Consider the following 26,450-nt stretch of genomic DNA (forward strand, 5'->3'; position numbering starts at 1 on the left):
CACGTGCACTACATGTGATTTAAAGATAACTAATTGCGTGGACGGTGGAGCATTGCTAAATGCTAATCTCATAATTAAGATATATACTTGAATTAATGAATTGGTTCAATAATCAAGTTTGAAGATTCTCAGAAAGTTTACGTAAATCCAGAAATTTCTTTTGCATCTACTCATGTACATGTCTTCAAGTCTTCAACTGAAATGCTACGAAAGTACGAAACTAGGATGCTATCTACCAGTCTTCTCTAAGGATGTGTTTGAATAGCCAGCTTATTTTAGCTCTAATCATCTCAACAAATTTCAATTTAATTAAGCGTCATTCAATTTAGTAATTCACTTTAGTTTTACTAGTGTAAATGTGTAATCATATTTTCATTTGGAGAAATACTTAAAATAGATAAATTTCATGCACTATTTATCTTACTTTTTTTTTGAAATAGAAGAATAATTTCATTAATAGAACGTCATATGACACTTACAAAGAATAACTATAATTGAAAAAACCAAAGAAAAATAAATTTATTGTAAATTAGGGATCTCAAACCTTGATTTGACAATTCGGCGGGGTCTCGTATCGCTATCTTCATGTAACTTTTGTTGAGGGGATCCTTCATTTGATAAATTGTGCAAGGAAAAATACCTCTTACTAGTTCCATAGATCGTTGACAAATATCTTGTATCCATTGAAGTAATGTGCGACGAACCATCAACGAATTACTCTTGTCTATATTTTGATTGAAACTAAATCCAGGATTAACTGGAAAACTCCCGAAATAAATTAAGGACATACAAAACTGAAAAACGATTCTCCCAAAAAGAGAGACTTTTATTGATTAGATGACTGATACGCATACTATTAATTGAAATTAAGATGAAACAATTTTGCGCTTATCATCGATTAATTATTGATGGGAGCCCCGAATTTGATCGATGAAGGTTAGGGTTTTTTCAGAGTGGAGGGGGAGAGCGACACAAATTATGTTTATATTTATCTTACTTATATTGTCTTTAAACGAGCATCCCCCGTCTATTTACTAAATGAATAGGTGATTCTACGTTTTTTCCCGCCTAGTAATATTAACTTCTAATTGGGCTTTTAATTTTGCATTCTACTAAACAAACTGTGGGCTAAATCTGCAAGCTCAAAAAATACAATAAAAAATCTAACTTAAAAATAGTATAACTTAAACTGGATCAATCAACAATGATTGTTATAATTAAATTATCTCATTAATTAATAATATATTAATAAGGATAAGGACTATTTCCTCCCTCTTTGCCAAAATTAACCTGAATAATATACATGTAAGCTGGAAAATTTAGTTGGTTGGTTACGGCATCAATCATTGCTAATGGTAGTAAACATCCCTTTTTATACCTCATAATATTATTATTATATACATATTTTAAATTTATTAGATTATAACATTAAATTAAAACTATAATTAATTTATGTTACTAATTTAATTTAGAACGACTCTACATAATAAAATCTATAAAATGTCGTGGTGTAGCATGGGAACTACCCTAGTAAATTACTAATTAAATATGGAATATTTTTTTTAATCTTTATTAATTCTACTAATTACGTAAGTATAGAGACAAGGTCTCCCTAAATTTTATCAAAACTCGCAATGTTTTTTCCCTTCAAAAAAAAAAAACTTGCAATGTTTTTAACGGATTTTCTAAAGGCCACATGTTAATAAGTTAATTACAGAAAATTTGTTAGAATATTTCACTAGAAAAACCCTTTTTTAAAAAGTTACAAAATAATGTATAATTTTAAAAAGCTTATCGATGGAGTATAACATAGTAGCACAGGGGAGCGAGATGGCAAGCAGTCCCCAAACAACGAAAATTGTCAAAATTATATCTAATTTTTTTTGATATTTTTTCCAGTTTACCTTAATGACACATTTTAGAAAAACCCTAATAAATTAAACCATTCATCCCCTAAAAAATATTTTTGTGCCCTAACTACAAATCCAGATTCTGCCACACCTATATAACATTAGATGAAATAAAACGATTTTAACGAACTTTATTTACTCGTCAAAAGTAAATAAAATGACGAAGACTACCCATGTTATTGGCTATTGATTAATAATGCAACTGTATACATTAAGTTAAACTAAAAGTAGTTCTAAAAAAAGGAGAGTCTAGGGTTCCTAGGGGTTCTGTCTAACTGCTCTTAGAGTTTTCCTCTCCGCTCGGGGCTTTTCTCACGATTTTGATCGTGAGTTAGGGCTTGCTTTGTTTTCTTGTGTCGTTTTGTTTCTTTATGCAGGTACAGTTGATGAGTAGCACACGGGATTCGAACCGAAAGGGAAAGGGGCCGATGAACAGCGATGGCGAGGGGTCTAATGATGATCGAGGGGGTTTTATCTTGGAGGAGGAACCTGAGGCATCTCGTGGAAAATTCATGCTAGTCGGGAAGTTATGGGCTTCGAGGCCGATTAACGTGAAAGCGGCCATCGATACAATGGTGCGATTAAGGAATCCAATTAAAGCAATTACTGGTAATGTGGTGGATGCGAAAGAGAGGACATTCGTGTTTCGATTTGATGGAGAGCGTGATAAAGCGAGGGTTTTGGAAGGCCAACCATGGCATTTTGAGAAGTTTGTGTGGTGTTTCAATGAACCCAACGAATCAGGTAAGGTCACTGATGTACTTCTCTATCATTTTCCTATTTGGTCGAGAGTTTATGACCTCCCTATCTCGGAGAGATCCAGTGAAGCTAATATACGACGAATTGGTGCAAGCCTTGGTACGTTTTTGGAGGCTGATAGTGGCTCGAATTGTGAACTGAATAGGGCAATAAGAGTTCGTATTATCCGTGATATTCGAAAGCCTTTGCAAGCTACTATACCTATTACTATGAAGGATAATAAAGTAGTTCATTTTGATGTCAAATACGAAAGACTACCCATATTTTGTTATAGATGTGGGGTGATGAGGCATGAGGAGAAAGACTGCGAACACGGCCCTTATGAGGAAGATGAGCTACATTTCGGAGAGTGGCTGCGTGCCTCTCCCTAGAAGATTACGAAGACCTCAAATGAAGGTACGGGAAAAGCACGGAGAAACTTGAGCTCTGTCTTTGAGGACGAAAAGAAGCGGGAGGTTGAGAACGATATATCCCTGATGATTGAACGGCTTCAATCTATTGCCTTGAATTTGAAAATAAAAAAGAGTAATGTTAATTCGAAACCAAATGAGCAGGCTGGGAGTAGGGAGGTGATAGAGCAAGTTGTGGAGGCCATTAATTCTGAGGAGATAATGCAAGGAAAGGATGGGGAGAGGGTGGAAGGAATGGAGGAAGGGCTGGGGATAGTGACTGGTGAGGATGTGGGCGTGCTGAATGGGATACAGAGGGAGATGGGAGATGAAACTATGGCGATATACGCGGATAATGAGTTGGTCAGAAGGGAGTTGTCTGGGCAGGGGAGTTTGGAGTGTGGGGGTGGCAGTAAAGGGGGGAATGGGGGTAAGAAGCGTGAATGGAAGAAGCAAGCACGGGTTGGTGGTGGGGTGAGTAGTGGTAGTGCGGCTGGTGTGGTCTGTGGTGGGAAGCGTGGTAGGGTGGAGGAGGGAGACTCAATTGGGGAAAAGCGATTAAAAGTTACGTTTGACGGGGGCGTCTTAATACCTGAGGCGGAGGTTGAGGGAACTCAATCCCGCCAGGCCCAATGAATCTTCTAAGCCTCAACTATCGGGGCTTGGGCAACCCCGACACGGTTAATGCCCTACGTACTTTGGTTCGTAGGGAAGCTCCGGCCATGATTTTTCTTAGCGAGACGAAACTTTGTGGTCGTGAAATGAGGAGGGTGAGGGAAAAACTTGATGGGTATTATGGGATTGATGTGGATAGTGCTGGGATATCGGGAGGTCTTGCTTTTATGTGGAAAAAAAGATATTGATTGCTCTTTTGTATCGGCATCCATGCACCATATGGATTTCCGTGTTCGAGAGGGGGGGAAAGAGTGGCGTGTGACGGGTTTTTATGGGTGGCCAGCTGTGACGGACAAACACCTTTCATGGGATTTACTTCGGCTTCTATACGGATAATCTTCGCTGCCGTGGCTTTGTATAAGAGATTTTAATGAAATTTTGTACTCTACAGAGTTGAAAGGCGGAAGTCGGGCACAATGGCAGATGAATAATTTTCAAGCAGCTGTTGATTTTTGTGGGTTAAGAGACGTGGCATGGGAAGGTTATGCGTTTACTTACGATAATGGTCAAGATGGAGACAATAATAGGCAAAGTATGATTGACCGCGCTATGTGCTCTGAGGCGTGGCTAGAACTTTTCCCATATGCAAAAAACTATCATCTTGACAGAGAATGGTCGGACCACGCACCGCTGAAGCTGATTTTTGATCGACGTGAGATTGGAGGGATAACAAGAAGCAGGTTCCGATGGGTTGGTGAGGAGGGATGTGAGGAGGCCGTGTGTCGTGGTGTGGAAAAGGGGCGGGAAAATTTTGTTACTACGATTGAGGCATGTGCTAAGGAGCTCCAAGCTTGGAAGAAGATTAGCATTGGCAAAATTAATCGGGCTCTGGAAACGAAACGTAGACAGTTATCTCGCCTAAATGAAAGAGATAGGACGGCTGATGCGGTTCAAAAACGGAGGAAATTAATTGCGGAAATGGCTGGTTTATACAAGAAGAACAATATTGGCGGCAACGCTCGAGAGCTTTATGGCTGAAAGATGGGGACCGAAATACAAATTTTTTCCATTCTAAAGCGGGGGAAAGAAAGAGTAAGAATTTTATTCCTCTTCTCATCGATGATAATGGACGAGAATGCATAGGGAACGAAGAGGTTGCTTGAGTGGCTGTGAATTATTTTGAGGGACTTTTTCAGACAGCTGAACCAACAAATTTTGATGAGGTGTTGTTGGGTTTGGATGGAAGAGTTACGGACCGGATGAACCAATTGTTGCGCATGGATTATCGTGAGGAGGAGGTCGTGGAGGCCCTTAATCAGATGCATCCTCTTAAAGCTCCGGGTCCTGACGGTATGAACGGTCTTTTCTTTCAATCTTATTGGCATGAAATAGGGCCGCAGGTGATTGCTTCGGTGTTGAATATTTTGCGTGGAAATGCGAGCCCGATTAGTCTCAACAAGACCAATATTGTCCTAATACCGAAGAAGAAAGCGCCATATAAAATAAGGGATTTTCGCTCCATCAGTCTGTGCAATGTGGTCTACAAATTAGTGTCGAAAGTCTTGGCAAATCGTCTGAAGATGTTCCTGGGGGAAATTGTTTCGGAAAACCAGAGCGCTTTCACTCATGGCCGACTGATCACCGACAATATTCTAACTGCCTTTGAGATATTCCATTTTATGAAGAGCAACAGACAGTCAAATGGATACATGGCGTTTAAACTTGATATGGCGAAGGCTTATGACAGAGTGGAGTGGGTCTTTCTACGCCAGGTGTTGACGGTTATGGGGTTTGATACGGGTTGGGTCAAGCGTGTTATGGCCTGCGTCTCCACCGTGACTTTCTCTGTCCTAATTAACGGGTCCCCTTCGACTGAATTTCGTCCGAGCAGAGGATTACGACAGGGCGATCCGTTATCCCCGTATTTATTCCTCCTTTGTGCTGAGGCTTTATCCAATATGTTACGCAGGGCAGTTGAAAATCAAGCTATCCATGGCATCCGTATCTCGGCGGAGGCACCACCTATCTCGCACCTTCTCTTTGCCGATGATAGCATTTTCTTTGTCCGGGCGACGATACAAGAAGCTGATGTTGTAAATGATATTTTAAGAAAATATGAAGCGGCTTCTAGACAACTGGTGAGCCTATAAAAGACGACTGTGGTGTTCAGTAGGGGGGTAATTCAAGGCCAACGTGATGCTTTGTCGGCTAGATTGGGGGTAGAGGAAGTTAGAGAACATGCTCGGTACCTCGGGCTCCCGACGGTGGTGGGACGGTCTAAGAAGGTGATTACTGATATTATTAGAGACAAGCTTAGCACAAGATTACAGGGATGGCGCGGGAAAATTTTGTCTAGGGCTGGTAAGGAGGTTCTTATAAAGGCTGTGGCCAATTCACTCCCTACCTATGTGATGAGTGTGTTTAAAATTCCGGCAAATTTCTGTGATGAGCTAAGAGCAATAGTAGCACGCTTCTGGTGGGGACACGATGAAGGCAAGCGAGGAATTAATTGGGTGTCCTGGCGAAAGATGGCTCAGCCGAAAGGAGAGGGTGGGCTGGGATTTCGGGATTTCAGAAAATTTAATCTTGTTCTTTTAGGCAAGCAGGCTTGGAGACTGATAACAAACCTGACTAGCTTGTGGTCACGGCTGATGAAGGCGAGATACTTTCCTGATAATGATTTTATGACGCTGGGGTCGGTTATAATCCAAGCTATACTTGGAGAGGTATCTTGGAAGCGAGAGAAGTGATGGTGCGCGGCCTACGGAGACGGATTGGAGATGGCAATGCGACAAGGGTGTGGGGTCAGTCGTGGCTGTCCAATACGCATACGGGGCGGCTAATCTCACCGTGTCCACAAGGCTTGGAGAGTATGTGTGTAGCTGAGCTGATGATACCAAATGCAACTGCGTGGGATGGGAATAAATTGAATCAACTTCTACTTCCTATCGATGTACAGCGTGTTCTTGATGTTCGGATTAGTCCGAATAAACCGCCTGATATTTGGTATTGGGGACTTGAAAAGGATGGGTTATATACGGTGAAAAGTGCGTATAAGATGTTGGTGGGTGAGCTGGGAGACATGGCGGGTGGCTCGGACTGGTCTAGAGGAAGATGGCTCTGGAATTGGCTCTGGAAACTTTCGGTTTGGCCCCGTGTGAAGCTCTTCTTCTGGCAAATGTGTAGTGAAGCGCTCGCCAAAAGAGCTAACATCGTCGCCCGAGTTAGAGGTGAGTACTCTCTTTGTCCTTTTTGTCATTCTAATCTTGAGTCGAGTCTTCATTTATTTCGGGAATGTGGGGTGGCAAAATGGGTCTGGGATGGGTTGGGGTTGGGAGAAATGACGGACGGTAGGGGAGGGGATGTGAAGGAATGGGTGGAAGGGTGTTGGAAGAATATGTGCACGGAAGAAGGGGCAAAGCTAATGGTAGGGTGTTGGGCAATTTGGGAACATCGCAACAAGGTAGTATTCGATAATGCAATTGTGGCCCCGGTGGATGTGGTTCGAAGGGTGACTGATGTCATTCACGAGGGTGCTGGGAGTGGGGGGGCGTGGACTGATGGGGGGAGACGCGAGGAGGAGGGAGCTCGAAGGGAGGAGAATACGGGTTGGGGACCGGCGCGAGAGGGATTTGTTAAAGTCAATGTGGATGCGGGAGTGAAAGAGGGTGAAGGGGTCGGTACGGGGATTGTTTGTCGAGATAACAATGGCGATGTAATGTGGGGTGTGTCGATAGGACGGGACCAGTGCTGGGAAGTTCATTTTGCAGAAGCGACCGCTATTATGGATGGCCTTGAAGAAGCAGCTGCACGAGGAATCCGAAAAGTGGAAATTGAAAGTGATTGCTTGCCGGTCATAGAAGCTATTCGAGACAGACAGCTGGGTCGAAGCATGTTTTACCAACTTCTTGATGATATTGTTACTTTTAGTTTGCATTTCGAGTCTGTTATTTGGTCTTATGTTAGTCGAGTCAATAATTGTGTTGCACATGGTTTAGCTCATTGTATACCACGTGCCGTAGGAAAGGTTGTATGGGAGGATGGTCTTCCACCTTCTGTGAACACTGCTGTTGCATTTGATCGATTATTAATTGAGTAATGCCGCTAGGCATTTTTCTTCAAAAAAAAAAATAAAAAAAAAATAATGCAACTTTTTTTTTCAAAGATTGAACAGTACTATTTATAATAATGAGTACAAATTACGGCAATAAAATGTGGTGCGTGGGACATTCGTTCGTGTGTGGTGGATTATTGCTTATTTGCTCTCCTCTCTCTTCGTCTTTCTCTCTCTAAATTCCTCTAATTTTCTCTTCATATATATAATTAGTAGAATACTTGTTCTTAAATGATTCAATTAGTAAAAAATGAAGACACAAAACTATGAATGTTGTATGTGTGGTGATCATGGTCTTTCTCATGAACTCTTTCGTTGCAAAGTCTGCCATTTCAGATCTCAACACAGGTCTTTTTTTCTTTCTTATTCTCTAATTAACTTATGTAAATGTTAAAACTTTAATTTCATCTAATGGTATCGAAACTCAATACCGCCTTATATACATATTAATATGTACTCCCTCCGTTCTAACAGATTGTTTACATTTTTAAAAAAATAAGTGAAAATAATACTAAGTACTTATTATTGTTTATGAGTGATATTTTAATTTAAAATAAATAAATGATTGAAACTGAGCGAGTTGTCAAATCTTATTATTGTTTCTACATATCTATCTTAGGTTTGATATTTTACCTTGGTTTTAAAGGACGAAGCTAAGCACAAATTAACTAGACTATGCCCAACAAGTCTTTTTGGAAATATAAACGCAATAATTTTTTTCAAATAAAAATAATTATGATTAGAAATATAGATAAAATCATTATTGTTCTCAAAGTTAGTTTCAAGTTTAATGGTGCTTTATCCTCAGTAATTATTGTGCGAGACGGCTCTTCAGGGTGTAATATGGACCATCAAAATAAAATATTGTCTTATTCTATAATTTGTGTAAATGTTAAGTTGATCTTATATAGTTACTCTAACTAACAATATGTTAATACTACTAAATTACTTGAAATATTGTTCACTTTTCAGGTATTGTAGCAATCTATACCCTAAAGCGGAATCATATAGAGTATGCAATTGGTGCTTAATCCAGAAAGACGATAACGATAATGATAATGATAATCGTAATCGTACTACCATTGGCACAACAAGGGTAATATCAAGCAACCACCGTGTTGATGGGCCAGGACCCAAGAGTATGAAGCCCATAAGCCCAATAAAGAAGCCCATGATGACATCAACGGAGGCCCAATCACCATCAGGAAGAAAGCGAATCACAGCCGTTAATTGTCAAGTCAAGGATGATAGAATATTAAGGAGGACTAAGTCATCACAAGAATTAATAATGTCAAATAATAATAGGTATTCAAATAGTAGTAGTGGTAGTAGAAGTAGTGGTGGTGGTCCAATTGTCATTAAACATGTTTTTAGGAATAAAGTTAGAAGGTATAAGTTGTTGGATGAGGTCTCTAGTTAAGTTTTAATGTATTCGTTAATATCAGTGATGGATCGTGGAGTAAAATGATAGGGAAAATCGAGCTGTGAATATCTAAGACTCGATCATTGAGTTGAGAGAGTCAGATAATAATTTTACACTGAAATATGAAAAAATAGCGGAACTGAGACTCTTTCTCGTCTCCACTATGTATCACTAGTATTTCGATGAATAAAAACCATATAGTGAGGTTATTATGGGTTTCACTTAAATATCACATGTAATAAGTCTCTTTTAGAAAAATGGTTTAATATGAAAAAGATCAAATATGCTTTTATTTTCATATATATGAAAAATTATTTATCGTTCTTTTGTTTCATCTATTATATTTTCATTTCTTCACTATAACGATAGAAAAAAAAATTGATCAACACACTTTAAATTTAAACACAAATTCTTGTTTGTGACGGCACATATCCGTCACTCTTACCATTTTACCTCACAAAGTACCCACTTTTTCTCTCTCTGCAACACTATTCATGTGGTCCCCTTTCTCCACTAACCCATTTTGTTACCATTTTAACTCACAAAATATCTATCACAAATGATAACCCGTCACAACGGAGACCAATTGAAATTTAAAACGGATATATTGCTTCAATGACATTATTTGTATGTATGCGTGGGATATTTATTTTTGGGTTTGTGGTGTGGTTTTCATTCTTCTTTCTTTCAATTTCGATGGCCCCCCATGTACGTGCTTAGATGTTGAAAGATGCCAAAACAATGTTAATATCTTAAATAACACAAAATCTCATTATAGACGGTATATATCTGTCTATAACTAAAGACGGGTCAAATATAATATCACATTCCTAATAAGACAAGTAACAAATGAGGTGATGGGGCAAAAAATATCACCACTTTCAAGCTATTTGACCCGTCTTTAGCTATAGACGGATATATCCGTGATCCGTCTATAGCAAGACTAGCCGCCAAAAAGATCAAATCATCATAATATGGTAACTTAAGGGGTGTTGAATGTTGATTAGTGTATATTCCATAAGACGACATACATGTTATAAAAGTACAATTTCTGACATCGGACGGTGAAGGTAACTTGACCCGGTCCACATGCATATGACGATAAACGAATTATTAGATACTAGCGGCTTTAACTATTGATGTTGATGAACAAAAATAATAATTTAAATTGGACGATCAAATAATTATGATACACTTTAATTGATTAACTCTCTTTTTAATCATGATTGTGAACGTGTGATATCACCATATACCCTCTTCTTTTTCCCCATATTCTTGCAGAGAACATGCGTGGTTATGATTCTAATTATAACCATACTAATCAATCAACCTTTATTTTAATAAATCACAATGATTATAATTATTATTTTTAGGTTAAGAAATATGATCAGTTTTAGCACGAAATCGAAATTGAGGGATATAATATTTAGGGCAGTCTATATCATGTTCAAAAGGTTCTCAAAATCAGGGTTCATGACATTGTATGAGTTTCAAATTGTCTTGTAGAATCGGCCCTCTCAATGGCGAACTTACGGTTTTCTGACATGTGGCCGTGGGAGGGTGAATACCTATTGCCTAAACTTGTGATCTTATTGAAAAAAAAAAAAAAAAAAAAAAAAACTTGAAATCTTGTGTAAACTGTAGAACTACCAATCCACCATTGCTGAACATATCTTAGTATCCTTCCTATGTTCCTCTGTTGACCTTATCGGGTCATCCGACCTTTATTTAGCTTCGATAACAAGCCATGTACATAGCTGCCACTTCGCTATTTTCTGTGCTCCAACGTCTTTCCCATTTGAGTCGGGGTTTCCGATATATCTTGTACAAATAGTATTACTTTACAATCTCCAATAAAAACTACAAATTTGATGAATATTGTTATCACAAATACCAGAAAGTTGAGGTTCTAAATCCACAGATTTTAGCAGTAAAAAAAAAAATCAATAATTCATTCAAAATCCAACACACACGAAACAGAAATACAAAGATTTTTATACGAAATAAATATTCAACTTTGTACACCAACTTATGTACAGCATTACGAACCTTCTCAGACCATCTTGTGCGTCTCCTCCTGTCAACTATGAGTTTTGCGTTTGTACCACTTCTTGTAAATTTTTCACAGCACTGTCATAATATACAAACCCCATGAACCAGAACTCATGACCGTCAACTGAGATAATCTGAATGTATTTTTCAGCAGCGTTGATTTTACTCGCTGAAGGATTTACTGCTTTCAGCTGATGCAAGGGAATGACCATCTAGTAGAGGCAATAAAAAGCAAAAATCAGCTAACAAAAATTTCAAATATCGAATGAAACAAATTACCACAAGGAAGATTAGAATGTGCAATAACATTGACAAACAAAAATTTAGTGTAAATAAAAAGCAGAAACATTCAGAACAAATAAAGCTACCTTGTAATAACTCCATTCAGTTTTCTCACCAACTTGGTAAGAAAGAGGATTGTCGCTGCAGAATGCAAGCTTTGCTGTTGAAAGGTATAAAGTTCCCGCAACAGGGCCAGCAGACGTTGACAAGTAGCATGCATACCACTTTTTAAGCTGCTCCTCAGGAAGCGTCTCAAAAGTTTGCTTAAATACCTTCTCGTAACCACCTTCGGCAAGAACTTTGGTCTGCTGAGAGATCCTTGAAACCGCAGCATCAGTAATGCTAGGGTTTGTTTTCACTGATGTACAGAATTAGCAATATGATTAACTACCCTAGTCAAGTAAACATAGATCACCAGGAGCTTGATATATTGATGAGGGGCAAAGGGAGAGAAGGAATGAAGACTGGGAATGGAGCAAAATGACATTTCCGGTCGAAAAAAAATCATCTTGGAAGCATTTGAACTTGGCCAGTAGCAGTCAAAAAGTATCTTTTCGTTTCCCTCACACCCAATTGCCAACCAAACAAACAAACACTGTTGTTCTCCCCCCTTTCCTTCTCTATTCTTTCCAAATCCACTCGTTGACTCATACAAAAAAAAACGGCAACAAAGGACAATGTGGTTGACAACTCTATTGCAATGAGGAGACAGAAAGGACGAACATATGGGGCGTTAATTACAACTACAATCTCGTAGTTCAGGAATTTCAGCACATAATTGAACAGCAAGCTTTACTCATTCTAAGCATCAATGACACTGCGATATTCATTTCACATTCTCACGTCTCCTAAATGTTTTAAATATCTATAGGAAAATCTAGCACCAATATAGAAACATCAACCAATCAAACAAATCAACGCATGACAAATTTACTAAGAACGCAAAAATCTTAACCAACATAAATTATAGGTAGTCATAATTCCACGGGTATGAACTAGTCCAATGGAATTAAATCATTAATGAATAGAATGTCAAAATTATCCCTTAAATTAAGAGTCAATGTCAGGTTCCAGTTGGTCAGTTGGATGTGTACCACGTGTCAATGTCTTCACACAACAGGCACAACAGCACAACCATTTCCTCTGTTTTCTTCCAACCTTCCCACATCTCCAACCACTCCACTACCAATGAAAAAACTGCACCTGCACACCACCTAGTACTACTCACAAATGCAGAAGCATTCCTATCAGAGACGTTTAAATGACACAATCCAACAATAACCCTCCTCAACCAACAATCATATCAATTCAGCCCATGAAACCCACCATGCAGCCGTTACTGTTTCACATCGGCCAATGGACTATCAACTCAATCAGCATCCCCAATATGTAGCCGTCATTAAACTCATACACTGATATGTAAAAGGATTAATTAATTGATTTCAGGAAACACATTGTGTATTAATTCACAAGTTTTCGTGGGAACGGTACTGACAAAATACATAGCTTTTGAATACATTGCCACTTTCGGAAGAAGGCAGAAGAATGACAAAGATATACTCCATTAAATTGGGCAAGAGACCAAGTTAGAAGAAAGACACAAATATTGAGCCATAGTACATATCACTCTTAAGATAAAATTCATTCAAAGGCCTGGATGTGATCTTCAAAACGAAGGACGACCAATTACATCCAAAGACTACTGACAATTGTGACAAAGTAAAAAAACCGACTGATAAGAAAGAAAAAGGGGTTGCAAATACATGGGAAGGTTTGTTTTTCTCAGAGTTGAGTGTATTTATCCCGTGAAAATATGCCTAACCATAGCATACCCGTATCTAACGAACTAAAATCCTCTCCATATCTTTGGAGGACTGGAGGGTACATTACCAAAACATCGGGGAAAAACAATTTAGGCAATGGTGAGAGGAAATCGTGAGGGAGCCGATTGTTAGGTAATGGAGAAGGGAAGTGACGAGAAAGAAAAAATGGAGAGGATCCTAACTCGTATCTAACACCAACAATACAAGCATGGGATACTAACAAAGATCATAATTCACTGTTTCCAAAGAACAAATTACAATCCTAAGATCACAATAATCGAGATCAACACGAATCTTAAAAAGAACACAACAATAGCAATGAAATACCAAATATCATAATTAACAATCAACAATTAACAATTAACAAGTTGCAATATTAAACAATACCATAAAATTAAACATTAAGAAACAATAACTGAATAAAAGTGAGATTAAAATAATTACAGTGTTGCCACATATTGCCAGCAAGATCTTGAGCTTTAGTAGTAGCTTCAGCAGCCTTCTTTCCCCATTTCCCTATCACATCCTTCATCGTCTCCACCGCTTCTACAATCCCAATTTTCATTTCATTAATTAATCAAATTATTCGTCTCAATCATTTGTTTACCTTAATACGGGATGGAGAGAGTACATGAGTACATCACTAACTATAATATACTTGCTCCGTCTCAATCATTTGTTTACCTTTTTTATTCAATTGTGAGCAGTAATTTAATCAAAGGTAAACAAATGATCGATAAATTAGAAAGGGGAAATAATTACTCTGAGAGGATGAGGTGTTGGCAGGAGAAGCGGACACATAGGGATTGGATTCGGTAGGTAAGGTGGTTGTTCCGGTGGTTGTTTGAGATAGGAGAGGATCCGGCGGTGGAGCGACGTCGTTTGGATCTAGGGTCGGGTATGGTGCGTATTCTACCGAGTGAGGTTCGGGTTTGGGGTGGTGATCGGGTACGGGTTCGGGTTTGGGTGTGGGGATGGTTGGGTCGGTGGTGGTGGTTGAGGGTGGTTGATGAGGTGGAGGGTGATCCATGTGTGAATTATTGGGTGTGGTTGAGGTCGTTAATGGGATGTACAGCTAGGCAAGAAAATGAGGAGGTTGTAGAGGGAGAATGTTACGGAGTATGACTCAACCGTTATTAGTATGAATATCTTCGGTATTTATTTCCATTTGATGACGTTTGTTTTGAGTTATGATCAGCTTGTTGGTCAAAGTTTAACATTGTTAAGTTTTCATTGAAAATATTCCGTATGTCTTAGAGCATAAGAAAGTATCCATTTAACTGTTAATCTTTTTTTTTTGGGCTGGAAAAGATTGAACTAAAATTTAATGGAGTTCAGCTGAATTTAACTGAATCAAACTGAAATAAGAGTTTATTTGAATATATCTGAGTTGATTGTTGAAGTGAATGGATTTGATCATAATTATTTGAATTAAATGGAGTTGACCATAATTGAGGAGGACTGAATGGAAGTGAACTCACTGAAATGAGTTAAAAAATTTCAAACCTCAGTAGGGGCGAACGCCCCTGCCAGCCCCCACCTCGCTCTACCATTGTCTTTCATGAGACGATCATAAAAGAACACAATTAAGGAAGAATTCATTTGTTAATGCAAGATTACAATTAGGAAAAAGACAGCTATAATATTGAAACAAAAAACTCATAGTAAGGATTTGTTTTAATATAAAGCCGTCCATTGGAATAATTTGTGAGTAGCGTGCTGCCTAAGATTGAGACGAGTAACATGTCGGCAAATTTTATAGTTCATCTGTGTCGCTCAATAGTTTACATTTGTTTTTCCGGGTGTTTCAGTCAATAATTTATACTTTCCTTTTTTTGGTATGTTTACTCTCTATTTTATTTTGTAATAATATTAAAGCAATTTTTCTCTTTGTACTTCTCTGTCTTTGTGTATAAAGCATATGTAAATTTTATGAGAACAGATGAGGTATTTTGATTTGGGCTATAGTAATGTATGTTAGCTAAATTGGGCTATATGACATATTGGTTGAACTTGGCCTATGAATTCGGACTACAAATAATGACGGTTATTGGTCGACTTCTGAGTGTGAGTATAATAGACATAAACGGGGTCGATGATTTGGACTTTGAGACTGTGCTACATAAACGGGGTTGATCATTTTGAGTACAAATCTACATCACATACGAAATTAACCCATTTAGAAGCACAAATTCTCATTGAAGGCGGATGCTATCCGTTACAAGCTGGAGACGGATAGTATTTCTCTCACAAAATGCAGGTGGATAGTGTAAGTGGGGGGAAAATGGATACTCCCACTTGCCCTCCTACTTGCATTTTGTGAGAGAACCACTATCCGTCTTCAACTTGTAACGGATAGTGGCCATCTTCAATGAGACGGACTAATTTAGAAGTCCATACTATAGGTACAGAAATACAGGATTATGCCCATGTCAAATCGCAAAAAAACCCTGTAAATCTCTTGTAACATTTAATTTTTAATTTTATTTCGACAAACTGATATTTTAATTACTTTCTTCTAAGTTATCATATAAACTACTAGGTTATTAAATAAATTGTATATGATATTTGCATTAAGAAATTTAATTGGATTTCTTATTATTTGGCTAGTTCTACGTATAAAATGATCTCATAGAACAATTTGTGTGAAAAAATACAGACTCCCGCTGTCTATGAAAAACTTTCATTATTTAGCTTGATTCTTACATCATCATGTATGGTACTCCCTCTGTCCCGGTCATTTGTTGTCCTTTTTTATTTTAGGGTGTCTCAGTCAATTGTTGTCTTTTCTATTTTAAGAATGAACTTGATGAACAATTTGATTATCCACACTCAATTTGTTCACTTGTCATTTAGGCCTCGTTTGATTCATACGATAATCAAATGCATGTGTTAATTTGCAATGTACGGGAGTTTAATTCCAACATCAAAATTCACATTAATAACAAGAATCCGTTTGGTTGCCGTGTTGGAGTTCTATTCTCCCAGGAGTTTCCAATGACCAAGAGAGGGTAGGTAGTTAAATTCCCCCATCTGCATAAGTTGGAAAGTCCTTTAAGTTTGAAACTCCCCCATTTTACAAAAAAATGGGGTAACCAAACAACCTCCAAAAACCACAATTTATGGGATTTTGGAATTCTCAGGAATTTGGTGGACAACCAAACGAGGCGTTAGTAATTGACCCCTTCTCTTTCCTTGATTTTTGTGCCAAAACCAAAGAACATAATAAAACCGAATATTTGCGAGCGGCATGCCGCGTAAGATTGAGACAGCCAGACGTAACATGTCGGCAAATTTAATATTTAGGTTTGGGCTACATTAATGCATGTTTACTGAATTTGGGCTATATGACATATGGGATGAGTTTTGGTCTATATTTTATGATGGTCTATCAATTTGGCCTGCAAATCATGATGGTTTATCGGTGGACTGAACAGCGTTGATCATTGGGAATTTGAGATTCAGCTACGAAATTGGTAGTTCTAGGGTAGAGGTGATCATGGGTCGGGCCGGGCCGGGTTTGGGCCGGGTCCAAGCATAAAATTAAGCCGGGACGGGCTACAAGTGCGGGCCTATTTTGTCGGCCCAAACCCAGCCCGTGTGGGCTTAAGCGGGCTTTCGGGCCAATTCGTGCTAAATATTTTTACTCCTGAAATAAGTTTAGAAATCTCCATTATGAAGTTATAATACTTTGTGTATTTGTTATCAAAAATTTCGTATAGAATTGTGTGATTTTTTTCGAGTGTTGCAATTAAGAAGTAGTAACCTTTACCTAATGTAGCTTTTATGAACGTACTGCTTGTGGTGACTCATACAAACTAAATGCACAATTAATTTTTAGTAGTGTAATAATATATTTTAGTGCGGTGCTCACTGTATGTTGTTGTAGTTTTGTAATTGATTTGATATTTGTTTTTCTTTAGGCTCAAAAACATTGACTTAGAACGCCGATAATGGTAAACAACTTATCGGCACTAGTATGATACAAAATCATTAACTCATTTTTTATCATATAAATATTGGTGAAGAAAAATACTATGCCTTATCAAACTAATACATGTAAACAAGTTATTACGGCTTATTTACAATACAACAATTGATTGGTTAATTATTTTACTTAATGCTTATTAAAATTCTTAAATTGTACATATTCGTAAATTTTGCATATGTTCGGGCCGTGCCGGGCCAAAATTCGGGCCGTAAAGGCGGCCCTAACCCGACCCTATTATATTGAATCGGGCCATGGACTTCGGGCCATGGGCTTCGGGCCATGGGCTTTTCTGGCCTAAAAACGAGGCCCAAGCCCGGAGGAAATTGGGTTGGGCCGGGTTGGGCTAGCGGGCCTGGGCCATATGATCAGCTCTATTCTAGGACAGAGCACGAATCGAATATCCAATCTAAAGTGTTGGTTCGGATTGGATATCCATATTAGAAATTTATGAAGTCAGATATCCATATCCAAACCAAATGTTTTGGATATCCAAAATAATTGGATCGGATGTGGATATCCATATTTTGGAATTTACTTTAAAATTAAGTTTGAACATCATATTTTCATCGTTTTACATGATAATTTTCTTTAGTATTCTTGCTCCAATGTTCTAACATAAAATTTAAGTACCACCTACCTCACTTTTATTGCATTCGTGTGTCTGCCGTTAATAATCGTAACTAGGATTCCCGACAGTCAAACAAACACCTCGAGTATCGAGAAGCGTGCTAATGGGCGATCGCTCACTCACACGAGACCTCTATTGCTTGCATTCTTTTCCCTAGAGTCAGACAAGGGTGAGTACCACGATCCGGCAAAAGTACCGGACCGTGATACCCATCACGTCCAATCTCAGCACTAGTGCCAGGCTGGGGCTTCATCTTGTGGGCCGACCCGCTAGGCCCATGAAGGAGAAAAAATAGCTTTAGCACTACTAAAATAAAGCGCAATAGTGACGGGAAAACTGACGAAAAAACAAAGACGTCAGATAATTCGGGAAACTGACGGAATTCTGACGGAATTTCCGTCGGAAGGGTATTCGTGACGAAAAATCCGTCAGATACAAATGGCGCGCTGAACAGTGGCAGTGGCGCTAACGATATCTGACGGATTTTCCGTCCGAAAAGTAAAAAAGTCAAACATTTTGACGGAATTTCCGTCACAAATATGGGTGCTTGACGGAAATTCCGTCAGACAAATTATTAACATATGTCTTGCGTCTCCATTATTCCATATTACTCTCACCCCCAAATTAATTTTCATTACCCTAAACCCCAAAAACCCCATACTCACTCTCCTTCCCTCCGGCCACCTCGCCGCCGTCACCACACCGGTTGTCTATCACTGGCCACCTCAATCTCCCTCCCTCTGTTGCTTTGCTTATTCTCTTTTCTTCTTTTCTTATTTTATTCTTCTCTCTTTTTCTTTCGATCTGCCTCTGATCGGTCTCCGCCAGGTACCTCCGACGCCGCCTACAACCATCACCACCATCGCAAGACAGAACACCGCCGTTCTTCTATTCCCGGACAATTCTCAAATTCCAAACCCTAGCTTACCGCCACGAGGACAACCGACGCGACCACCACAATCCACGACGAGCTTCTAACGGCGGCTTATCCCTCTACAATTTTTCATTCTCTTTCCGAGGTATGATCTCCTAACTTGAATAATTTTGATTTAACTAATTTGGTTTTTGGGTAATTAGTTTTCTTATTTGAAGAATACATCCTATGATTGTTTTGTAATGTTTGTAATGTGATTTGAAGTTAAATATAGCTTAATTTATGTTACATTATAAGTATTTCGCTCAGACTGTGTAGATTTGAAGATTAGGGTTGAAATTAGGGATTTTTTCTTCGATACAAATTAGGGATTCTTCTTAGGATTATCTGCGTAAAACTGGAGATGTTTGCGTCTCTCAAGTTGTTTTCTTACTGACATTTGATTCCAAAATAACAACTCACAATAATAATTTTTCTGTTTGCCTAAAAATAATTTTGATGTCTGATTAGGCTGCAGCCTTCACAATATACATCGATCCCGAATCTGCATTATTCTTTTCGTAGATAGAAATGTGATAATTCATCTAATTTTGCTAAACACTTAGGCTAAATGATTGCTAAATTTGGGCATCAACTATCAAACTAGATTTTATGTTGTTCATTTTCATATATTATGTCGTCCATAAACCGTCAATGGATGTTTTACCTGGACGCCCGCTGGCATTGGATGGACAGTTATTATAATTGTTCCCATCATGTGTATAGTATGGCTATCGTATGCAGGACAGGATGAGCTTCTAAGTCAACTTGTAAATTTACGAGCTGCTCCCACGACCTGAATTCTTCACCTTGTCCTATACCTTAGGAGTGTCTTACCAAGTTTTTGTCTTTTTTAAAGATAGCCGTTTTATCACCCTCTGGTCAGGACATTTATAAATGCTATGATGTACATATTGTTCATATATGTTAAATTATGACCAATGGAACTTATATTTTCTGATTGTGTGTAGGTTCGCCTTTCTTCCATGATGATACAAGACTTCGTACTCTTCACTATCTAGACCATATGCTTGTAAGAAGGCTATATTTCCCCTTCATCTTTTAACTATTCTTGTTTAATTAGTTTATAAGACAGGCATATTCTTGTTCTGTTATCTTTGCTTTTCATACTCACAATGGACATTAGACTGCCTGGCTTTGTGCTGGACCCAACAAAATATCTAGTTTCATTGGGTAATATTTGCTAGATAAGGTTTTTTCGGCAACATTTATCTCTTAACAAACCAAATGGGGTTGAAGGCAACTTTTTATCAGTAATTATTTGTGGTTTATTTTTTGTCATGCTGTTTACAGGTCCTTCCACCCATGTGCTGAACTCCGCAATGTAGTAATCCAACCAATGATACTGCCTATGGCCCTAAGTACTACGGAATCACATGTATAGTATTTGCATTTCATACTGATTTTTACTCGAGGTTTCTTTGTAAAGAATAGGATTACATGCCTATGGGAGTTTAATTTAACCATATGGTAAAGGCAACTAAATTATTTACTCGTCTATTATTCTTTTACTCAACAATTCTACAGTAGCTATCTCTATTGTAGTTATTTGTTTGTTGGATGTCACAAATAGTGGTTGTATATCTTGTTTGGACTACTATTTTAATTACCTTCTCTTATGTTATATCGCCGATTAATAATCCAATGAGAGATTCTAAAAAGCTTGTTTGATTGAACAGATGCTCCCGGAGCACCTCAACAGCGGTGGTTTGGTGGTGGTGGCACTGACTTGACACCTGCGCACATATTCGAAGAAGATGCTAAGCACTTCCACCAGGTATTTATTCCATTCAGTTAACGAATTGAGGCCTGAATCTTGGTGCTTGTAGTTTTTTTTCCTTTTATTTTTTCCTGAATAATGATTACATGAATTCTGAATGAATTTGGTGAGATTTTTGAGTTGAAAATAAGAATCCATGAACAAGAAATTGAAAATGCTAATGGTCAGGGGAAGAGATTTTGCTAAATTGCTGTGAAATATAGCCTTTAATGGATCACGGATAAGAAACTAAAATGCTAATATCATCCTGAGTCGAAATCTTAATGACTGAATTTGAAATGTAGCTTATAACACATTCTTCGAATAGGATAGGAAGTTGAAATTTCTGAATTTATATTACCTTGTGTGTGTTTCTAGGATAATCAGGAAGTGAAAGACACTAATGATGTTAGTCCGAGATACTTGTACAGAATGTATACTCCTTGGCTTGCAGCTCTTGGTTAAGTACGCAACCAGCATACAGATTAGTCAAGCTGAGAGGTATTGAGAAATAAACAAGTATTGTTTCACCTAACGTACTGCAATTTGTGTTTATCAGTTTCCACATCTCAAAGCAAAATTATAAAAAGTTTAGAACAAATAAACCTAGAGTGTATAAAGATGAAACAAAGGGAGGGGATTAAAACGTTGAATTGGAATTGAGATGCCTAAGTGCATAGTCAATTAAGTTGGATAGTAGTACTTAAATGATCAAGTTAGAAAGAAAAATATAAGGTTTTTGTCCCTCAACATTTACCACTTGACTCAGTGGAGGGATTGAAGAGAAAGAAAGGGGAGTAAATATTCCCTTGGTTGGAATTGTATACCCCTTCAACACATTCTACTCTATATTACCATGTGTGTGTTTTTAGGAGTTGTTTTGAAATGAATTTGTGTTAGCTTGACGGTTGACTTGAGTTTTTTTTTATTAAGGAATCAGTTTGAGTTGACACGCTTTAGTTTGTTAATGAGAATCGATATACTTGTTGGTAACCATCATTTGTTGCATTTGTAATTTTTCAGGCTGATGAAAAAAAAGCAGGGGTCGTCAAGCAAAGTCCCAAACAATTTGCAACCTGATGGTTCAGTAAATGATGAAACAACCAGATTACGCGTGTTAGATTGTCTGCAATTTTATATTAGATCTTGATTTGTTGTTATACACTGTCTTAAGTATTGAGAGTATTGTGACCTGATGAAAAAACAATATGTGTATATCTTTTGAACTTGGCTGTTGTGAGCCATATTTGGCAGGAATTTTTTTTTAAAAAAAAAAATCAAAAATTCTGACGGAGATTCCGTCAGAAAAGTAAAAAATTCTGACGGAAATTCCGTCAGAATTTCGAATTTTCTGACGGAATTTCCGTCAAGAAAGTCAAAGTTACGTTGACTTTCTGCTAAATCCCAAATAAGAGGTGTGACGGATTAGTCGTCGGTATTCCGTCAGAAATGCAAATTACTGACGGAAAATCCGTCAGGATCGCGATTTTAGTGACGAATCGTAGTGACGCGCAGTCCTGACGGAGTTTCCGTCAGGAAAACAAATTACTGACGGAAAAGGGTTGTTTCTGACGGATTTTTTCCGTCAGTTTCCCGTGTTTTTTTTGTAGTGATATATAGGTCGCCTCATCACGGGCCGGTCTTGGGCCATACATGAAGTAGTTTGACTCGTCCATGCCCGACTCCCTTTTATGGGCCGGTCCCGGGATAGGACAGACCAGACCCAGCCCATTATCCAGCTTTAATGGACTCATCTTGTTAAACCATCTTATATGGAGTAGGCTTTTTTTTTTTTTTTTTTTTTTTTTTGATTAGGTAAGAAAAACTAGGTTGATCCTCTAGGGTAGGACCAACCTATCTCATCCTTTCGAATGAGGGAGGTAAGTTGAAGCCACCGGCTATCAAACCACCTCGAAAGAGTTGGACATGAATGTCCAACTGAAGCCATGAAGTCAAGAACCTTGTTGGCTTCATTTAAAGCAATGTTTAATTATCACTTCATCGAAAAAATGAAGGTCTAATTTCACATCCTTGATAATACTAGAAATTTCCCACGGAATTTGCCAAGTACCTCGAATCGAGTTAATAACACATAAGTTATCACCCTCCACAATTAACTTTGAGATTCCTAAATGATATTATTAAAGATAATATCATTTCTATGGAACCATGCATTCCACCAAATAAAGATAATCTTTATAAAGTTATCTTTTGAAATTAAATCCTTGAGATAATTAAGTTTCATTACAAAACTTTGACTTATAATAGTATCATAATTTGACAAAAACTCGTTGAAACTAATAATGTTGGTCTTGGATATGAGACCCAATCAAGGGACATTCGTAAAAGAAATGATCGTTATTTTCAATAGGGTTGTTGCACAAAACACAATGAGGTGGGACATCAATATGATTTCGGTGAAGTCTACTTTTTGTTGGAAGGCCGTCGTCAACAGGCTTTCCAAAAAAATTTCAATTTAGGAGGAATATTCAATTTCCAAATCCACCGAAATTCACATTTGTCAAGAGCTTGATCGAACAAACTCGCGCTAACCAAGTTCTTTGTTTTGGTAGAGAAATTTCCATCTACGGACAACCCCAAATTAGGGTATCTCGGAATATCATTATGTGGCACTTTGGAATGTTAGTAATCGATTAACAATATCGTTATTCACAAAACCTGGATAATTTACAAACATCCCATTCATTTCTTTGTGCGAGGTTATGAAATCTTTAACCAAAAGATTAAGATCACTGATTCTATCATCATCAACCATACTTTGGTTGTAAGTGGGTGTGAAAAAACCCAATTATCAGACCAAAACTTAATGTTGCTACCATTACCTACCTGCCATCTCAGTCCTTTTCTAAATAGAGTCCGAAGACTCAGAGTAGGCTTTTGTTTGATGCCTTTAGCTTTGAGACTCCTGAAATTAGTCTTTTTTCTTCTCCTCCACAACTTGGGAAGAATTTGAAGATAAGGTTGTAATTTTCATCATATGACATTTCAATTCACTGAAAAGTTACGAAAGTTAGGCTATCAAACTTTACATGATTTATACATTTATTTGGATTAAAAGTTGAAAAGGAAGATCCACAGTTAATTGTCATATAGTGGCCAAGTGCATGTGTATGGATAGCACCTTTGTCTATTATGGAGACTAGACTAGCATCAGTAGCCATGAGGTGCTCAAATACCCTAAACTTGCTGTGATCAAATTTGACCCTACTGGCCTACACTTAGCAATTTTTTTTATTCTTTTCTCCAACATTTTTCCCATTTTTGCGCTTATTACATTTCTTAGGTTTGTTTATTTTTACGTAGTTGTTCATTTATGTACAAGTTTTACTTATTCATTGACTTTTTTTCATTATTTTTCCATGATATGCCATTTGCCTAATTGTCTCTCTAATCCTCTCTAGTTCTCTCAAATTCTCCGCCTCACAAAATTAATCGAATCCCCAAATTTAATCAAATTCATCAAACTACACAATAGTGAATGCTACTTCTCGTATCGATAAAGTAATAATTTTAATTCTTAATTTTATTAATTATATTATATCAAATTAAGGAATTGGTTTACACTAATTAAATTAGGGTTTGTTTAAACCGTCTCGGTATTAGGGTGAGAGACGGCGGCCGTCGCCGACTTTGGGCAGAGGGACGGCGTACGTCGGCTGTGGCAGTGACGTTGGTGGTGCCTGATTATGGTGGCATTGGTAAGGGATGTTAAGGGTAGTGGTGACCAACGTTTTAATGAACAAAATGCTACACTTACCAACACCCGGCCAAGAAAACAAATAACGCAAATCAATAACGCTTTATTTACAAGCAGCCTTTAGTTAATAGAAGTAATTAATTTACCCGTATAACGTGAAGAAATGGATGTGATAAATTGAAAGGAATACAGTTCAAGACGTCAAATACTATCAATGTCTTTTACTTTTCCTTTTTTTTTTGTGTTAAATGTTTTTTTATTTATTTTACTTTTTTGCTATTTTGATAATTTTCGCACAAGAAAGACGCCGATAAAGGTGGTCGATCGTGGCTGGCGAATGGTGGTTGGATGGTTGCAATTAGAGTAAAAAAAGAGTAAATGAAGAAGGGAGGGATTGAAGAAGGGTATTAAAATGAAATCATTAAAATAAAAGGGGTATTATGGTCATTTACGTCCATGAATGAGTAAAATCCGTACATGAATGAGCACCATCCTATTTTTAACACATTGCAACATCATAATACAACATCCTAATTTTTTTGAGTCGGTCTCTAAGATATGGTCTCTCAATAAGTTTATTAAAAGACTATTTTATAATTTTAAATAAAAGTGGTACTAAAAGTAATAAAATAGGTACAAATCATGATTAAAGATAAAATGGATACGTATATTATGTAAATTGATACGAAATTACTATGTCACGATCAACAACAAAAGAGGGTAACGAAATACAAATAAAAGAGTACGAAAGAATGGTCTCTTAATAACTTATTGAAAAACCGTATCTCCCAAATTTTAGTAAATTTTTGGAGGATTGTTATCAACCTACTATTTTGTACCTTTTTCACATTTTCCTCTCATAAATGACAAATAAATACAAAACCCACTTGTATACAAATATGTTGATGGGAAAATATAATCTAGTCAATGTTCTATTATAGGAGAAGGTTGGAGAGAATAGCGAAAACAAAATATACTTAGCAAAACTTTAATCTTAGATAGACAAGAAGGCCTAGAGCTGGGCATGTCCTCCAACAAGTTGCATGATGAGCCTAAAAATGTCATCACTTTAAGTATATTTGACTCATCTTTTATTATAGACGGATATATTCGTCTACAGTAAAACTAGCTGATTGGTAATTGGTATATATAGCTTTTTACTGTTAGAGTTGGTGAACTAACATGATGTGAATATATTGCAAGTAGAAGTGATTTGCATGAGCACATCTATTGTGACCAAACATAGTAGGTTGTTTAACTGAAAGAAAGAACCAATAATCTGATTTGACATCATCATGTAAAACAGTGATCAATGTTACTGTTTAATTATACTCCAAACAAAACTAATGTCACCATCAATAATTCGTTTTTTTTTTTTTTTTTTTTTTGATTAGGTAAGAAAACTAGGTTGATCCTCTAGGGTAGGACCAACCTATCTCATCCTTTCGAATGAGGGAGGTAAGTTGAAGCCACCGGCTATCAAACCACCTCGAAAGAGTTGGACATGAATGTCCAACTGAAGCCATGAAGTCAGCAACCTTGTTGGCTTCACGAAAGCAATGTTTAATTATCACTTCATCGAAAAAATGAAGGTCTAATTTCACTCCATCAATAATTCGTTTGTTACGTCCAATAATGTGCGAAAAGCATATAGTGGGACTTTTCTATAATCTTCCCACTCGGGTCAGTTCAATTCAAATACATGTCATTTTGTGATTTTGAATCGAATCAAATTGATTGGAGTCCGCTCTCAATTCAAATACCTCAATTATTAGCAACCAAATCAAAGTGGTTGTTCACTTAATAATTTTAGTCTAAAAAGTTAGAATTCGATCTTTAATCATGGAAATAGAGCTAATCATAAGGCTTTTTAGTCCACCGTTAACCTCAGAAATTGATTCTCTCCATTTCTTTTTTTTTCCATTTGTGAAGAAACTCGAAGTTCCCACATGTGAGGGTTGTCCCACATTGATAAAAGAGGAGAAGAATTACCACTTTATAAGGCAATAGGCTACTCCCTCTATCGCCAATTGGTTTTAGAGTGGAACCCTCT

At 37.5% G+C, this 26,450-nt stretch overlaps 2 protein-coding genes and 1 long non-coding RNA gene across 3 annotated transcripts; 2 read left to right on the forward strand and 1 right to left on the reverse strand.

Annotated features, from left to right (window-relative positions):
- Positions 1 to 1,797: 1,797 nt before the first annotated feature.
- On the forward strand, positions 1,798 to 3,040 carry LOC141587508 (uncharacterized). Its single transcript, XM_074408989.1, has 2 exons — positions 1,798 to 1,833; positions 2,288 to 3,040. Exons 1-2 carry the CDS (start codon positions 1,798 to 1,800, stop codon positions 3,038 to 3,040), a joined length of 789 nt encoding a protein of 262 aa, XP_074265090.1.
- Positions 3,041 to 7,895: 4,855 nt separating this feature from the next.
- LOC141586309 (uncharacterized) lies at positions 7,896 to 9,431 on the forward strand. Its single transcript, XR_012519505.1, has 2 exons — positions 7,896 to 8,135; positions 8,760 to 9,431. It is a non-coding gene; the product is annotated as an uncharacterized LOC141586309 (long non-coding RNA).
- Positions 9,432 to 11,034: 1,603 nt separating this feature from the next.
- LOC141586311 (GEM-like protein 1) lies at positions 11,035 to 14,516 on the reverse strand. Its single transcript, XM_074407495.1, has 4 exons — positions 14,130 to 14,516; positions 13,812 to 13,913; positions 11,631 to 11,902; positions 11,035 to 11,474 (listed from the first exon to the last, which is right to left on the reverse strand). Exons 1-4 carry the CDS (start codon positions 14,395 to 14,397, stop codon positions 11,295 to 11,297), a joined length of 822 nt encoding a protein of 273 aa, XP_074263596.1. The 5' UTR covers positions 14,398 to 14,516; the 3' UTR covers positions 11,035 to 11,294.
- Positions 14,517 to 26,450: the final 11,934 nt, after the last annotated feature.

This window comes from Silene latifolia, chromosome 6, assembly GCF_048544455.1.
Source record: "Silene latifolia isolate original U9 population chromosome 6, ASM4854445v1, whole genome shotgun sequence".
Taxonomy (NCBI): Eukaryota; Viridiplantae; Streptophyta; class Magnoliopsida; order Caryophyllales; family Caryophyllaceae; genus Silene; species Silene latifolia.